This window comes from Polyodon spathula, chromosome 5 (assembly GCF_017654505.1).
Source record: "Polyodon spathula isolate WHYD16114869_AA chromosome 5, ASM1765450v1, whole genome shotgun sequence".
In the NCBI taxonomy this organism is placed as follows: Eukaryota; Metazoa; Chordata; class Actinopteri; order Acipenseriformes; family Polyodontidae; genus Polyodon; species Polyodon spathula.
The window spans coordinates 19,095,057-19,110,461 of record NC_054538.1 but is presented as its reverse complement, the minus strand read 5'-3'; the positions used below and the strand labels follow the sequence as shown (position 1 = coordinate 19,110,461).

The window sequence follows — 15,405 nt, the reverse complement described above, 5'->3', positions numbered from 1 at the left end:
CCCAAATCGTGACAGAAGCTTCGACAAAGACTGAGGAACGGATGGAAGATGATGAAGAGGCAGGAGTCGAAAGGAGGAGAAGCAAATTCTGAAGGGGACACGAGACCTGAAGGAGTGAGAGGGAGCCTGCAGTGTGTTGCCTTTATTTGCTATTATATATATATATATATATATATATATATATATATATATATATATATATATATACTATATATTATATAAAACTGTATTTAAAACTGTATTGATGTATTGGTCCCCAGATTGTCATCATTCACGCCTGTGATAATTTTGCTTTTCATATTTTGCCCTTGTGGTGCACATTAAATTTTGCTGTCCTTTAATTGACATGTGAAATACAAGTGCGAACATGGAATAGTACAATATTATTGGATTCAATTAATACACCACCCATGCTATGCTCGTTAAATATGAATTACACAGACCCAATCTATTTTGGTTGTGTTATGAACCTTTAGTCCATGTTTACACTGTATTTAAAATGGACTAATCATACTATAATTTCAGAAATTCAGACTTTGCTCTCAATTACTGTATATTATTATCTATTATTATTTATTTATTTGGCAGACGCCTTTATCCAAGGCGACTTACAGGTGTTACAGTATATAATTAATATTTAAATACAGTATGGTTTACAATAAGTGCAATAATACTACTTGAATACAATATGAACTACGATGGAATAAGTTAGGTTTATAACAATTATATCTACAAAGACAGTGTAGCAGTGCAATAGTGCATTAGCTGAGGATCCAGCAACCTGATGCTGAGGTCTGGCAAGTCCAGTGCATGGGAGGGGTGGATCAAGAGCAAGTGCAGTCTAAACAGTTGGGTCTTGAGGAGGTGGCGACGTCATTCCAAATTTCGTAAATGTTCACACTTGTCTTGCTTTTGTTATTTACCGTATCTGGGTGCTTACATTGATGTGTGTGATTAAATACATAACCTTAACAGTAAAAAAAAAAACAATTGCCATTGCCAGGGGAAGACAATGGCAGACAGAGTCCTGAAGGTGTCCAGTAGTTGGTTTCACCGCAGAGGGGGGCTGCGGAAGAGATGGCACGGCACGGAAGGATGGAGGATGGAATATAGAGAGTGGAGGGAAGGCAAGAGCAGTCGGCCAGTACGGAGGAGCGTAGAATTCGCTCAGTTCGAGGAAATAAATAACAAGCAGTAAAAGGAGCACGTGTTTACTTTGTTTGGCATTTACAAAAAATAAATAAAAATAAAACAGCTGTTTGTTGCAAATACACAATTAATGAAACGGAAGCACATGTAACCAATACTTCCTTTTGTTCCCTCTCCATAACTATGGTTGGCTGTGATGAGTGAAACGACCTAGCCAATCAAAACCGTTCTTTGCAGTAGCTGGAAGTTTGCCGCGACGGACAAATTCAATGCACAGCAAGAACAAGCTGCAGTGAGGATAGGAGAAGTAGAGGTAAGATACTTAAAATGACAGTGTTTAACTTCGATCCTGCCATTTAAACTATTCAAAAATTAAACATAATGTTGTATGTTATTTGATTATTTAAGCACAGAAATATATGCCTCATTGTATACTTTTTAATTTAATACAAACTGCAGATGGAATGTGCTGAGGATTTAAACAGCGTTGAAAACAGCCGGGAAACGCTGCCTCACTTTAGTAATATTCTTTAGTTTATGACAGTGGCAACGTCGTGTAATAGTGGTAATTAACATTTTAATAATGTTACATAAAATGAAATATACACATTTTGGAACAGATTAACAATTTAAACCAACATAGTGGCCTTGTAATGCACATCGGCGCTTTTTTTGTGGTGAAGGGTCAATATAGACATTGCTCCGCTGCATTATTCTCTCTCTCTCTCTCCCTCTCCCCCTCTCTCTCTCTCTCCCTCTCCCTTCTTCCCACATTGTCTCATTCTTTTTGAAATCTTGATTCTCAAACTTGTAGTCTCTTGGGAAGAAGTGAAACTAGGGCATGTAACACTGCAAAGATTGTTGCCATGGGGTACCCAGCATTTGCCATCCTTCTCTGGCCAGCAACATTACTGTGACTTCTCACCAGGGTGCATGAATTGGATATAAAATTCCCCAAATTTGTCAGACATTTTCAATCATACCCATCCAATAAATATCTGCATAAATGACAGATATATAAGTAATATAATGTAATACAATACATTGACTTTGTAATGTTGAAAAGTAGTTTAATAATGTGTTTATTTATCCAGTATATATATTATTATTATTATTATTATTTTTTAAATTGGACTGTAAGGGGGTGCAAAGCAAGTGAATATGCTGCATACAGGAACAAACCTAAGACGAGTTTACTGATCCACAGTGTTGAAAAAATGTACATTATCTCCACATCAATTATATTACCTCTCACTGGATCAATTTAATCCCTCATTGATTATTTACAGGGCTTGAAGATTGAACATGGGTATTCCAGGTCTACTGCAGTTTATCAGTGAAGCCTCAGAGTCGGTCAATGTGAAGAAGTATAAAGGCCAGACTGTCGCTGTGGATACTTACTGCTGGCTGCACAAAGGAGCCTTTTCTTGTGCTGAAAAGTTAGTGAAAGGAGAGCCCACAGATCAGTAAGTGTGGGGTCTGCTGGTACTTCAGAAATATTCAATCGATTAGGCCTGTGATATTTTTCAGTATGATAACCCTTTTTCCAACCTATCTAAGACTATCACATGTGCAACAATAACATTATTTATGACAATGTTTTGTCATTTTACCAGCCTTTTACCAAGTTTTCAAATTGTTTAAACAAAAAAACCCTAGGTCTTGAAAATGAATAGGTTGTCTTGTCTGTGTGTGTGAGAATATTTTATATGTACAGGTGTTAGACAAAAACTGGGTTATCATAGTTGATTTTACTGAAGGCTAATTTTTAAAAAATGTAACATTAAAAATGGACTACACCTTTAAAAAGTACCTGTAATACATTTATCAAGTTAGTATTTGCTTTACATTGTAACAGTTGTCTTAGAAAAATCGCAGTTCATTTGTCTTGAAAGATTACATAAATATAATGTAATTTTCTCTTGTTTCAGATATGTAACTTATTGCATGAAATTTGTGGATATGCTCCTCACTTCTGGTGTGAAACCCATCTTGGTTTTCGATGGATGCAATTTACCTTCGAAACAAGAAGTAGAGAAGTCACGCAGAGAGTAAGTGCTGAAACAGAGTTCAGTTTTGTGTGACTTTTGAATCCAGTTTCATTCCTGTACAATAGAATGGATGTTTATGCAGTTGGTCCGTTATCACCGTTGTTTTTTTGGGGATTTACAGCAACATTAACTAGAAGAGTGTTTGCCTAACAAAGCAAATCACAGCTGTGTGGGTGTTTTGTCACCCTGCCTTGAAGCTGCTGTAATACCTTATAAGACCCTTCATGGATCAGGGCCATCCTACCCCCAAGAACTACTATCTCTCTATGTTCCTAGTCGTTCATTGAGATCAGAAAATGCAGAACGTTTAATTGTTCCAAAAAGTCACCTTAAAACAGCTGGAGCCAGAGCTTTTTGCTGTTGTGGTCCTCGGTTGTGGAACTGTATTCCGATTACCATTAGGCAGGTTGAAACACTGGATACTTTTAAATTTAAGTTGAAAACATACTTTTTAAATGTGCTTTTAAGTAATTGGTTATAACTGGAGTGTATTGTATAAATGAGCTATTTTGTTTTGTTTTTAACATTGTACAGCTCTCTGGGATGCCTTAGCGTGAAGGGCGCTATATAAAAATAAAATTGTATTGCATAGAAACAGGGATGGAGTTTAATAAGACACGCTTGAGTTTGATACCTATACACTGTGGCACATAGCTTGTGTTAAAACCCATTCCTGTAAAACAAATATCCATCCATACAAGAAAAAGTATAAAAACAGTATCCGTGCTGCAAAAGTGACAATTTAAATGTATATAAACCCAAACATCGTGGTATGTTTAGAGGTCAATAAAACAGACCTGTTATGTCCTTCGGATGAGACGTAAAACCGAGGTCTTATTGTAATTGTTGATGCATAGTTCACCCCCCAATCTCTGTAAGTCACTTTGGGTAAAAGCGTCTGCTAAGTGACTAATTCATAATATAAATAAATAACTAATGAAGGGTTGTGTCCTGTTGTTTAACATTGAGTATGCAAAGCAGTGAAAGGGTTTGTAGGCATGCATCTTCTTTCTGTTCACTGCCCTGTGAAATGCCAGATGTGTGATTGGTACCACCCTTGTTGTAGGCGTCGACAGATGAACCTGCAGAAGGGGAAGCAGCTGCTTCGAGAGGGAAAGCTGTCCGAAGCCCGCGAGCGCTTCACACGCTGCATCAATGTCACGCCAGCCATGGCCCATGATGTTATCAAAGCAAGTACCATTCATGTAAACATTTACTGCTTCCATGGAGGAGGCAGTGTGGTCCAGTGGTTAAAGTCCAGGGCTTGTAACCAGTTCAAATCCTACGTATTCCACTGACTGACTCTCTGTGTGACCCTGAGCAAGCCACTTAACCGCCTCCATCGTGCAGATTAAATGTTAAATCAATATCCTGTTGTAAGTGACTCTGTATATAATGCACAGTTCACAGCCTACCTCTGTAAAGAGCTTGGTAACGGTGGTCCATTGTGAAAGGTGCTATATAAAAATTATTATTGTTACCAAAATGTTTAATGTTAATCTCTGAACTAACTAAAGTTTCATAATACTCATAACATTGTAGGATGACACGAGATGTATATTTACAACAAAAAATGATTTCCCACAAACGTCGTTGTTTTTTACAGTGTAGTAACATATTAGACTATAAAGGGATTTGTGTTTTCTCTGACAGGTTGCCAGGGCTCGTGGTGTGGACTGCATTGTCGCTCCCTATGAGGCAGACTCCCAGCTGGCCTTTCTAAACAAGAGCGGGATCGCACAGGCAGTGATTACTGAGGACTCGGACCTACTGACTTTCGGCTGCAAGAAGGTACTGAAACTACTTGTTTTTTAAAGGTTCTTTGAAAAGACGTGATTTTCTTCATTGAATTTTGCAAATATGTGTTTCTTTTAATTTTCTATCATAAAACTGATGGGCTTGAGGCACAAGTATATTAGCTGCTGTCTAGATCACTGAATGGATGAATAATTCAGGACATAATCAATATCTTTCTGACAATAACTGTAATTTAACAGGGCCTGCTAATTTTGTTTTGTTTTTTAGGTGCTCTTGAAAATGGACACATTTGGAAATGGACTGGAGATTGACCAGGCCTGTCTTGGGAAGTGTAAACAGCTGGGAGACGTGTTTAATGAGGAAAAGTTCAGATACATGTGCATCCTCGCAGGCTGTGACTACCTGGCATCTATCTCTGGTATCGGTTTGGCCAAAGCCTGCAAGCTGTTGAAGATGGCCAACAACCCTGACATAATAAAGGTAACTATGGTCAGGCTGATAGTTTAGTCAGTCTTGCCTTAAAAAGTCAGTGTGATTTTTTTTTTTTTTTTTTTTTTTTTTTTTTTTTTTTAATTTATGTTTTATTTAATGTATTATCAGATCAAGGAGACAAACCTTGCCACATGGTAGTTATCTTTCTGGCATGGGTTCCTACCTCCTATTAAGCTATGAATTAGGAACAATGATTTCCAAGTCATAGGCGGCTGTATGGTCCATTGCTTAAAGAAACAGGCTTGTAACCAGGAGGTCCCCAGTTCAAATCCCAGCTCAGCCACTGACTGACTCATTGTGTGACCCTGAGCGAGTCACTTAACCTCCTTGTACTCCATCTTTCAGGTGAGATGTTGTTGTAAGTGACTCAGCAACTGATGCATAGTGCACACACCCTAGTCTCATATCTTGTAAAGTGCTTTGTGATGGCAGTCCACTATGAAAGGCGCTATATAAAAATAGATTATTATTATTATAATAAGTTGCATTTGTTATGCAAGCATTATTTTGCATTTATGTTGAAGTAGTAAAATTGTTATTTTTCTTTGCTTAGGTGATTAAGAAAATTGGTCAGTACCTAAAGATGAATGTAACTGTGCCAGACGAGTACATTGAAGGCTTCACCAGGGCAAATAACACTTTCCTTTACCAGCTGGTCTTTGACCCAATCAGCAGACGACTTGTTCCTTTGAACCCATACCCAGATGATATGGACCCTAAAACACTAAGCTACGCAGGGCAGTATCCTTTGCAATGCAATTTATGTGGCTATTTTTCTATTATTAATATATTGTGTAATTATAGAAACAAAATTTTGGCACTCGCTCCAAAAATCGGTGCTTTGCCAGTATTTAATATGGTGTACTGTTCAATTTGGCAGCTATGTGCTTTTTAAAAAATAAACCATGCTGAATTACATTGATGCAATACCTGTTTTGACTATTGTATTCACATTTTGGTTTGTACGTTTTCCTTAATTCACTCTTCTTAGCCACATTGGGGATAATGATGCTTTTCAAATTGCTCTTGGGAATGTGGATATCAACAACATGGAAAGGATTGATGATTACAACCCAGATGCTGTGAAGGTAGGGAGGCTGTCTGTCTATCTGTATCTTACTCTTGTATGAAACTTGTTAAGAATGTTTTTTGGTTAATGATAGTATCAGGATTGGAGAGTATATGGAGGTGTCCTGTTTGTCTGTCCGTCCATCTCCAAGTCACTTTTAAGTGTATATTCAGTTGTTATGGTTAGGACAATCTTTAGCAATAGAATTTGATATCGGAATCAAGGAGGCTATTAAAGCATCTATCAGCCTGTCTGCATGTCAAACTTACCTTTTACACATGCATTCAGCAGAGGCAAGTCGTCCTGATATATTGATACCGATGGCACACATTTTGTATTTCTGGGGATGTATGTAAATTAAATTTTTCTACAGGTAAATAAATCAAAATGCTTTCCTGTTGCTTGTGTTTTTTGAAGTGCGGTTAAATATTTATTTGCAGCCTGTGAAACCAAAGAGCCGTGGCTGGAATGACTGTGCTCCTCGTGAGCTCAGTATATGGAGTCGGGGTTATTTACCTACTGGCAGTCTCCTAAAGAGCTTCCAATCGCAGTCAAAAACAGAGGCATCTCCAGAGAAACCCTCTACCAAAAGACTAGCGGAGGTGATCAACACCAAGGGAATAAAGCTTCCAAGCTGGGAGAAGCTGGCTAAGAGGACAAGGGAGGGTAAGTTTTACAATTTGTATATATAGGTTTCTGCACACCAACCTGTCTGCATATGCATTTATAATTGCAGATTTTAATTTTAATTTTAATTTTTTTATAAATTTAGTCATTGCCAATGATTTTTATCCCATTTTTCTCCCCATTTTGAAATCTTAAGTTGTGTTATTAATCCCGGTTCACCGCTGCAACCCCCTGATGACTCGGGAAATGGCTGCTGACACACACGTCCTCTGAAACGTGTTCCTGCCAAGCCGTCTTTTTTCGCACTGCATTGAAGCCATACACAGTGAAGCCATCAGACCTATAGTGCGTGGTGAACCGTGGATTGCCCTGACAACCGAAGCCCTCCCTACCCGGGCGGTGCTCGACCAATTGTGTGCCGCCCCCTGGGAACTCTCGTGTTAAGATTGGCAATGACATAGCCTGGATTCACACCAGTGATCTCAAGGCTATAGGGTGCATTCCTACACTCCACGCGGAGTGCCTTGACTGGATGCCCCACTTGGGAGCCCCTAACTACAGATATTTTAATACCAATACAGCATTGAGAAGGAGAAGAACACTGTGTTTTATGTTTTCTTTATTATTTCTACAGAAAATGGTATCTCTGAGACAGACCTACTTAGTCAGTATTCATTCTCGGGCATGAAAAGGTTTAAGAAAGAAGAGTCTGATGTTCCACTAAGCACTAAGTCCCCTGGACAAGGCAGAGGCTATGTGACTAGAACGAGCTCTCCGGTTGATAGCGTCTCTCCTTCAGCTGGGAAGCCTGGCTCACAGCCCATGGTGCGAAACGGGTTTGCCACGCTGTTGCAAAGGAGGAACCAGGAAGAAGGGGTCACTGAAATGCCAGGGACACAGAGCAGGTACATTACAGGCTTTCTATGTAACAAACTGTTGTTCTGTTCTGTTAGTAACCAAGTTCTCTTGTCCATGGCATTGTGACGTCACTGCGGATAAATTCCACGGGGATTTGAATTACAATAACTCCAATAGTACTTCCTACAGCAAAAGCAACAGTGAAAAATAAAGCAAAATGCAAACAGGTCATGCAGATATACATTTAGAAATGGGAAGTTTAAGCACAGCATGGAACAAATCCCTAGGCTGAAATGGTCCATTGGTGCCAGATTTTGTGGCATTTTTAACTCCTGTTGGTAACGCATTTTTATTGATTGTTTTCCTGTCCTCTTTTGTTATCAGGTTCTTCAGTAACTCAGGTTCTAGTGGAGATTCTGCAGTCAAAAAAGACAGTGCAGTGAAATCTGAGGACCTGTTGGTTCAGGAAAAGAGGAATTCCAGTCATTCCAATGTGACACGTGACTTACTGACAATGATAGACATTGACATTAAAGAGGAGGAATCCAGGACGCCTGCTGTCATTAGCCTCAGTCCCCAAAGCTCTCAGTCTTCTTCTCCCTCAGGGAGAGGTATGGGTGTCTTTGGCTGGTCAGGAAGTATAGCTGTGAAAGCAGAGGCTTGCTCCTCTTGTGGTACCTCTTCACTGCAGCAGTTCCATAGGAAGAAGGACAGCAGCCCCTACTGGGGCAAGCCGTGCCCGGAACCCTCTACGTTATTAAATAAACTTAATGAGGAGGATCACCCGTGCCATGAAGCAGAAGAGTCGGACAATGATGACCATCCCAGGAGTGAACGGGGAAATTCCCCTCAATCCCAGGGTACAGGCTACCCATCTTGGGACAGCCTGAGTTCCAGTGGGGTATCTCCGTTTTCCCAGACATCCCAAAGAAAGATGAATTTCATTGTAAGCAAATTTGTTTATTTAACTTGCATGGAGTATGTCAACTGTATTAGGAAAGGAATGTGCCTGGCAATGTGGCTGCATGCTCACTGCATGAAAAATCCACCCTGTTTAACTCCATGTGCACTGTTCTGGTTGATCCAGCTTTCAGTCACAGTCCTCTGCAACCATCATCTTTTGTTCCCTGTCATAGGTCACTTTAGCCACTCCTTAAAGGTGCTTATACAAATTTGCTATCCATTTTACTGCATCTAATTTACAAATTAACTTACTAAGTAACAGATAATGATTTTAGGTCCAATACAGTAATTCATGGCGTATCCGGCCATCACCTAACCGTCTATCCGCATTGATCAAGCTCTTCAGCAACGTTAGTTTATTATTGAACAGAGAAGATTAGTTCAGATATTCTAGATCCTACCAAAGTTTTCATACACTGTGTTGTATGTGCTCCATGCGCTATCATTGCTGGTAGTGTCAAGTGAGCTGTTCTGTCTCAATCTCCTGCCTGCCCCTCAGCACTGAATGCACGCACCCGCACAGCAGACTGCTACTCTGCCACAAGCATTAATACCCTGTATCTTTCTAAACAAGGGATTTAGGAACTCTCTAATAAAAGCTGAATCTCAAAACAATAATTGTGTGAAAATAGAGTAATTGTTACAGCTGTGCATAATGGTATTGTTTACATATCCGCCATACTCTGGTCTCGCCGCAGTCAGATATGAGACGGATTACTGTACTGCACGATCCCTCACACAGCCTGTCACATTGTTCGGCTGTTTTCCTTAACTACATTGTACTGTGGCCCCTTCTTATAGGTCCAAATAAAGTGGGCAAAGCCTGTAGGTTATGAAAGTGACCTGAAAGGTGGTCGGACCCAATAGGTAAAACTACACACATTTGCATTGTGAACAAAAAAAAGGAATGAGGATTAGAGTCCAGCTAAGGTACCATCTGGGTTAAAGCTGAGAACATAGTGTAGATCTAAAAGATCAAGGCATCTTGCATGTCGAGACATTTGGGTATATAGATATATTCTCTCTTAACCTGTTTGCCAGCAGTTGCTGATAGACTGTACTGCTGTCCTTTAGGCTTATCCAATAGTTACTGTACAACTTGTTACTGATCTGGTCTGTCGGGGGGGGGGGACGGGGGGGACGGGACGGACGACCACCAGAGATTACAATTGTACTTGCAGATTATTGATCAACGTTTTAACAATTATTAACGATCTACTGAGTAATACTTCTGATTTGGTGCTCCATGATAATGCTGAATATTTATTTATTTATTTTTACTTATTTTGGCAAATGTGTTTTTAGAATGTGTTTTCATACTTTTATGCAAAACCTGTTGCACAAAACAAAATTATTTTGCTTGGCATTTACTACCTTGCTTCATTCCAGCTTCAGGTAGCGTAGACAGAATCTTCCAAGTCACTTGAAGCATATCTGTAATCTGTCTGTTTTGTATTGCACATTTACACAGTGCAGAGATCTTTTTCTGTAGAACTTGCAACCAAGCATCTACTATGGAGATTTTATTATACCCAGAAAACATAACAGAGAAGGCTTTTGCATAGCAAATAATCATAGAGACAGACCATTCATGAAAAAGTGTTTTCTGCAGGTTTCTAATTAATGTACAACCCTTCTATTTAAAAGAAAGTGAATAACAGTATGTAGTACATTGCTTTTTGTGATGCAATAGGATGTAAATGTAATTTCTTATGCTTTTCAGGAAATCAAGAGTAGTCCAGAATCAAATGCTAGTGAACATGCCAGTTGCTCCCCTGAACTGAATGAAAAAAAGCAGAGCAGTACCAGAACCAAGGTATGTACTTCCATCTGGATTATTCAGGGCTACAGCTGACATTATGTGCAGAGAATTCATTCTTGCAGTTGACCGTAGAAAAAATGTTTATGAAAGAAGGTGAAAACTTTTTAAAAGATAGCTGTAAATGTACAATTCTGTATGTTGTAGTGCATGGCTGTCTAGCTGAGTTGAGTGCTGAATTCTGGTACTAACTTGGAACAAGTCAAAGCCCAAGTAGATTATTGGAAATGCTTTTTTTTTTTTTTGGGGGGGGGGGGGGGGGGGGGGGGTGGGTGGGGGGGGGGGGGGGGGGGGGGATTAAGTAATTGTATTAATGACGACGGACAAAGGAAGTTCAGTTCGAGGTAGTGCTGATGTATCTGCTTACACTGTCTCAGGTCTCGGGGTTGTTCAGAGTCAGTCCCGCAGGTTCAGGTAAAATCAAGCTCTCCGGACCAGCCAAAGCGAGCGGGCTCAGCAAGAGGTCTTCTCAGAAGAAGAAAGTCAGGGTCAATGACGAGAACAAACCGGGCTTGCAGGTCACAATCCATGACTTGTGGAAGAATTTTGGATTTAAAAAGTGAGTATTGTATTGCTGTACTGGAGTGTAGCAGGGCCTCACTGCACAAGCAACATTCTATACACAAGGATCTATTGTCTAAAATTCTACAGTATTGCATTACTAATATTTATGATGTATCCTGTTTTTAAAAATAAAATCAAGTCCAATAAAAGACAAAAATATTTTACTAGATTGTGCTTGGCTCCTGGGCTTACATTTAATAGAGTTTAATGAACAACAGTGAAGAAACTTCTCTGTGTACTTCCTACATTACCCAGTAGGTGGGGCTATGTAATAAATCGATCAAGCTTGCACTTTCATAGAAAATCTGGTTAGTTTAATTAATTCCAACAATAATCTGACATTTAAACAGAGCAGCTATTCTGCGTTCCTTTTAAACAAGAGTAAAAACAGCATTCAAGGTTTATTTGAAGTGTTACTTACCGTATCGTGAGCATTGCCTAAATGCAATTTGGCATAACTTACAAATTCCACCATCAAAACAGTGTCTCTTATTGTGCTTTGTTGTATTAGGTCATCATGAAGGTATGTCATTGACAGAAATGTTAATGTAGTAAGATGAAAATGTTCTGTACAGGCAGTACTGTGTCTGCAAAAAAACTGCCACATTAGTTCAAGTAGTTTTTTGTAAGGTGCAGTGGAGGAAACGTATAATGCTGGCTTCACAGACCTGTATTTGCACTAATCTTGGTCTACCTGATCCTAAAAACATTAGCTAGTCCAAGACTAGTGCTAACCAGGGTCTGTAAAACCAAACAATGAGTTTATTCTCTACCGTAGTTTTCATAAGATACCCAAGGCCATTTTACTTAGTTTTTTTTTTTATATAACATTTCCCAGGAAATAAAAAAAGTAAATTGGAAACTTGGCTCAACAGTTTTTATTTGCTGTGAAAAACAAAAACTGCCCAAGTGACCATCCAAGCTGTATAAGTTAACCTGCATCAGTATTACGACACTTTCATCAGACAGACTTACAGTGCACTGAAAAAAAAAAAAATTATATGCATTTTTATAAACCTAGAAAATAAGATAAGGGCCTGGACTGTACCTTTTTTGACAGTCAATTTCAAAGAAATGATCAGATACAATTGAACATTTTACCACTGTGTATTTTTTTTTCTTTAATGCATTTTTGCAGGGGAAAAGAAAAGATGAGTCCTTCGAAGAAAGCAGAGCCCATGTTCCCAGTTAAGGATAGTAGTCAAGCACTTACTCCAGACATCTTGACCCAGAGTCTTTGAATGTTCAAAGAGCCATTTTATGCCGACAGTCATCCTTGACAGTGCATTCCTTATTAAATGCAATGTTTTGTATTAAACACGTTTTTGTATATATTTGTTACTGTGTTTACTGATGAAAATATGTTCTTTATTCCTTCAGGTTATTTTACTAAATGGGTATTCTGTTCTTCTGTTTGTGCAGATTGGGTGAATATTTCCCCATGGGAAGCTTGTAGAATTGTTATTCTATACCGTGATCCTAAGCTTACTGCAGGTTTCTCCTCATTCTGTCTGCTGTATCTAATGGTATCCAGCAAGTGAAATGTAGAAGGAATTCTCTTCTAGTGTCTACAAGTATAAAAATTTGAGCTGATTGATCTTTTACTGAACGCATTTCTCCTGAAACCTACTTTAAGATAACTGGTTGTAATTCAAACCTGATTACTGGGAATCCTAAGAGCACAGGAGTAGTGCATTGGCATTGGAGTCTGTCGTACAGTGTTGCTCGTGTTTATTAAGGAAAGTTTCTTCTAGTTTTGTTTTTCATATTCTTGCATAATCGTAGTTTCAGTGATCTGTATCAGTGTTTTAAATTATCGTGGACAAGTCTTCTTTGTCATGTGATCGTTCAGCCTCTTGGCATAAATGTCAGCAAATCTTCCTACATATTGTTTCCTTAATGTTAATCTCTGTCCTTTAGGAACGGTACTGGTCAACAGACAGCAGGTGCATTGGGTAAAAAAAAATTAAAATGTGGTTATGAAACTATCGAATATTGTAAAATATATATATAACAATATACAAATATACACCACAAGTGTGGGTATATCTAGCATGGGATACATTTTTGTTATTCCACTTAATTGGGGTAACATAAGTGGAATAACATGTTTACCGGGGACTAGTTTCAAATTTCTGCTTACATTCCGGCCCATATCCTCTATTTCATACTAGCCAACATTTGGAGACTGTTCAGCAGGACGCTTGCCAACGGGATTGGGGGTTGGGGGGTGGGGGTCACAAACTACAGTGCAGAATATATATGTGTAAATATCTGGACTTTCTTCCTATGTGTTGGGATGCAAGGCATTTGCCAGGAATTGGGGACTGTTGGCATGTATGCTATTTACGCACTGCTCCAAACAATGACAATTTTTTTTATTAACAATTTGCAATATAAACACTACATGATCTTACGTATGATGATTTATTTGCAGGAAAATATATTTTGCTTGGTAAAATTCACCATCTTTATTTATACTTGTAAGACAAGGTTTGGGCACTGTAAACTAATTTGAGTGTGGGAGATCAATGTGTTTTTAAAGGTTGACTTAACTACTATAATTTTATTGTTGTGAAGATTCACTTATGTATCATTTTCCGGTAAACATTAAAGTGGCCCTACAACAATTCCTACCAGTGGATGTAAGAAAATACACAAGTTAGAGATACGACAAAGAACAACTGTGGTCTCCACAAGGGCGAGAGTTTTGCAGTGGGACAGGGTAATGGTTACACTCGAGTGTACCAGATGTACTTGGAGGTTAGGTATGATTCTGAGAGCTGTGTTGAGGCCACTGGGCATGTGATGACTGAAACAGAAAATTATACAAAGTGAATCTAAGCCACAACAAAAGTTAAGACAATTTTAATCTGTCGTAGTTGTTTACAGAACAATTAAATGAAAAGTAGGTGTAAATACAAAATTACAGCCATAGTCTGCACATGTAAAAATTCAAATTTGTCAATACAGACAGCTGCCCTGTATACCCCAAGATACTGTCACAAATACAGTGTAGTGTATGATTAGTTGTTGTAAGAGGAACCACGATTTGGGGAATACAGAGGTGTAATTAATTGATAAAACCCATATAAGGGAAACATTAATGTTGTACTATAATGATGGGATCTTTAGGGGGTGTGTAATATATAAATAATAACTGAAACTGGTTTAATACTGTAAACAAGTATGTCAGTAACATACATCCATGCCATAACTAATAAGAAAGATATTATTACAAGTTGCCAAGTTTTCTGGCAAATGTATGAGTGGTTCTCCAGATTTATGCAAAAATGTATGTGACACACACAGTATCTCCAGAATCTGATATTTTCAGTAATGTTAATGTTAAGTTTCATGACAATTGACTTACTGGCTGACTTCCAAACATATGCAAAAATATGTGAAGTGTGACGTATGGCTGCCTCCACGATAACCCCTCTGCAGGCGATTTCAACAAAAATAATTATACCCTGCTGAGTCAGGGTCTGGCCGTCAGAAAGGATGTGGTGAACCCACAGCTATAGTCTGCCAAATTACACAACAGTAAAGTGAGGGTGACTATCACCAGACTAGTTCACATTCAATTGCATTAAAGACAAAAACAACACTGAACAAGAACTTGGAATGGCCAGGGCATTTATGTGCTAGACACTGTACGCCTATCGCAGAACTTGCTTTTTCTGCCTTAAATAGTCTACATATTACTGCAGTTACAGTGATTTTGAAACATGCTGTTTAAACAAATGGGTAAAAATATTTCTCAGATGACCACGTTTCTGTATTATTACAGTATTGCCAAAGTTTTGCATCACCCTATAGAATTAACACTTTGCTTCATAAGTCAAATGAAACCTGCCGAATAATGTTATGTTAACATTGAATTACATACCACTTTGTAGTTTTTCATATACTGTATTGACAAGACTGATAAAAATGGAAAAGTGACATTTAGAAATTTAACATGAAATACTGTACTACTATTATGGCTTCCAGTAGACTTTTGTGATGTCATTTTGTAGTTTCTTTTATGATATGTCAAATAAAAGATCTAA

General features: G+C 38.5%; 1 protein-coding gene across 1 annotated transcript; it reads left to right on the top strand.

The window, feature by feature from the left end:
- The first annotated feature begins 2,444 nt into the window (after positions 1 to 2,444).
- LOC121315255 (exonuclease 1-like) lies at positions 2,445 to 13,546 on the top strand. The gene is made up of 13 exons (XM_041249300.1): positions 2,445 to 2,615; positions 3,081 to 3,200; positions 4,267 to 4,390; positions 4,854 to 4,991; positions 5,226 to 5,438; positions 6,004 to 6,191; positions 6,442 to 6,538; positions 6,960 to 7,185; positions 7,781 to 8,051; positions 8,389 to 8,950; positions 10,691 to 10,783; positions 11,164 to 11,345; positions 12,489 to 13,546. The coding sequence occupies exons 1-13, from the start codon at positions 2,455 to 2,457 to the stop codon at positions 12,589 to 12,591; spliced, it is 2,478 nt and encodes an 825-aa protein (XP_041105234.1). The 5' UTR covers positions 2,445 to 2,454; the 3' UTR covers positions 12,592 to 13,546.
- Positions 13,547 to 15,405: the final 1,859 nt, after the last annotated feature.

What these genes read in the sequence shown, in the direction of transcription:
- LOC121315255 (XM_041249300.1), top strand. Translation starts at nt 2,455, where the DNA reads ATGGGTATTCCAGGTCTACTGCAGTTTATCAGTGAAGCCTCAGAGTCG. An exon ending in TGACTTTCGGCTGCAAGAAG is followed by an intron (nt 4,992 to 5,225) that starts GTACTGAAACTA and finishes TTTGTTTTTTAG; the next exon opens with GTGCTCTTGAAAATGGACAC. An exon ending in ATGCCAGGGACACAGAGCAG is followed by an intron (nt 8,052 to 8,388) that starts GTACATTACAGG and finishes TTTTGTTATCAG; the next exon opens with GTTCTTCAGTAACTCAGGTT.